Raw genomic sequence first — 1,710 nt, forward strand, 5'->3', positions numbered from 1 at the left:
CAGGAACCGAGAAGCCACCGGTGGGTGACACCAAAGGGGACACCAAGGGGAGGGGGTGGCGGTGGGGGGGGTTGGGGACACGGGTTGTCCTCTCCTCCCCTCCCCCACCTCCTTCAAGGATGGGTGGGGGGTCACCTTCTTGCAGGTCCTGGGGGACCTCAACCTGGCCGGAGAACCTTGGGGACATCCCGTGGTGGCGAAATGGAGGTGGCCCTTGATGTTGGTGGCCCTCGAGGACCTGAGATGGTCACCACCGATCCCCAAGAACCAGGTGGCCCTCCAGGACCTGAGATGGTCACCAAGTGTCTCCAAGAAGAAGGTGGCCCTCGAGGACCTGAGATGGTCACCACCGGTCTCCAAGAAGAAGGTGGACCTCCAGGACCTGAGATGGTCACCACAGGTCTCCAAGAACCAGGTGGACCTCCAGGACCTGAGATGGTCACCACTGGAACATTGGAGAAGGATGGCCCTGGGGGACCGGAGATGATTGTCCCCAAACCCGGTGACCTTGGTGGCCCTCAAGGACAGGAGATGTTTGTCCCCAAACCCCATGAACCGGACGCTCCTGAGGGACCAGAGACGATTGTCCCCAAACCCCAAGAACTTGGTGGCCCTCAAGGACAGGAGATGACTGTCCTCAACCCCTGTGACCCTGGTGGCCCTCAAGGACAGGAGATGACCGTCCCCAACCCCCAAGAGGCAGATGTCCCTCAAGGACTGGGGACAATCAGCCGTGACGCTTGGGAGCAGGTGGGACCTGGTCAACCAACCCCGATTGTCCCCAAACCTCAAGAGGTTGACGTTCTCCAAGGATCGGAGACCATCGTCCCCGGACACCGGGACCTGGGTGGCCCCAAGGGACAGGGGACAATTGTCACCGGAGCTCGGGAGCAGGATGGAGCCCAGGAGATGATTGTCCCCAAACCCCAAGAGCTGGACGTCACCCGAGGAGAGGAGAAGATTGGCACCGGAGCTTGGGAGCAGGAGACACCCCCGGGACCAGAGGTGATTGTCCCCAAGCCCCAAACCTTTGGTGTCCCCAAGGACCATCGATGACTGTCCCCAAACCCCGAGACTTTGGTGTCCCCCAAGGACCAGAGATCCCCCAAGCCCTTGGTGGCCCTCAAAGACCATCAATGACCGTCCCCATCCCAATGACTTTGGTGTCCCTCAAACCCCAAGACCTTGGTGTCCCTCAAAGACCACAAAGACCATCAATGAAGGTCCCCAACCCAACAATCTCGATGTCCCTCAACCCCACAACCTCGATGTCCCTCAAAGACCATCGATGACCAACCCCAAGACTTTGAGGTCCTTCAAAGACCCCTCGATGACCAACCCCAAGACTTTGGGGTCCCTCAAAGACCCATCAATGATGGTCCACAACCCCATGTTGTTGATGTCCCTTAAAGACCATCGATGACCAACCGCACAGCCTTGGTGGCCCTCAAAGACCCATTGATGACAGTCCCCAGCCCCATGATGTTGATGTCCCTCAAAGACCCATCGATGACCAACCCCACAACCTTGATGTCCCTCACAGACCATCAATGACCAACCCCAAGACTTTGAGGTCCCTCAAAGACCATCGATGACCAACCCCAAGACTTTGGGGTCCCTCACAGACCATCGATGACCAACCCCAAGACTTTGAGGTCCCTCAAAGACCATCGATGACCAACCCCAAGACTTTGAGGTCCCTCAAAGACC

At 58.2% G+C, this 1,710-nt stretch overlaps 1 protein-coding gene across 1 annotated transcript; it reads left to right on the forward strand.

The window, feature by feature from the left end:
* Positions 1 to 6: 6 nt before the first annotated feature.
* Positions 7 to 1,668, forward strand: LOC106898119 (proline-rich proteoglycan 2-like). Its single transcript, XM_014959210.1, has 3 exons — positions 7 to 20; positions 146 to 1,005; positions 1,544 to 1,668. The coding sequence occupies exons 2-3, from the start codon at positions 202 to 204 to the stop codon at positions 1,634 to 1,636; spliced, it is 897 nt and encodes a 298-aa protein (XP_014814696.1). The 5' UTR covers positions 7 to 20; positions 146 to 201; the 3' UTR covers positions 1,637 to 1,668.
* Positions 1,669 to 1,710: the final 42 nt, after the last annotated feature.

This window comes from Calidris pugnax, unplaced genomic scaffold, assembly GCF_001431845.1.
Source record: "Calidris pugnax isolate Ruff unplaced genomic scaffold, ASM143184v1 scaffold447, whole genome shotgun sequence".
Classification (NCBI taxonomy): Eukaryota; Metazoa; Chordata; class Aves; order Charadriiformes; family Scolopacidae; genus Calidris; species Calidris pugnax.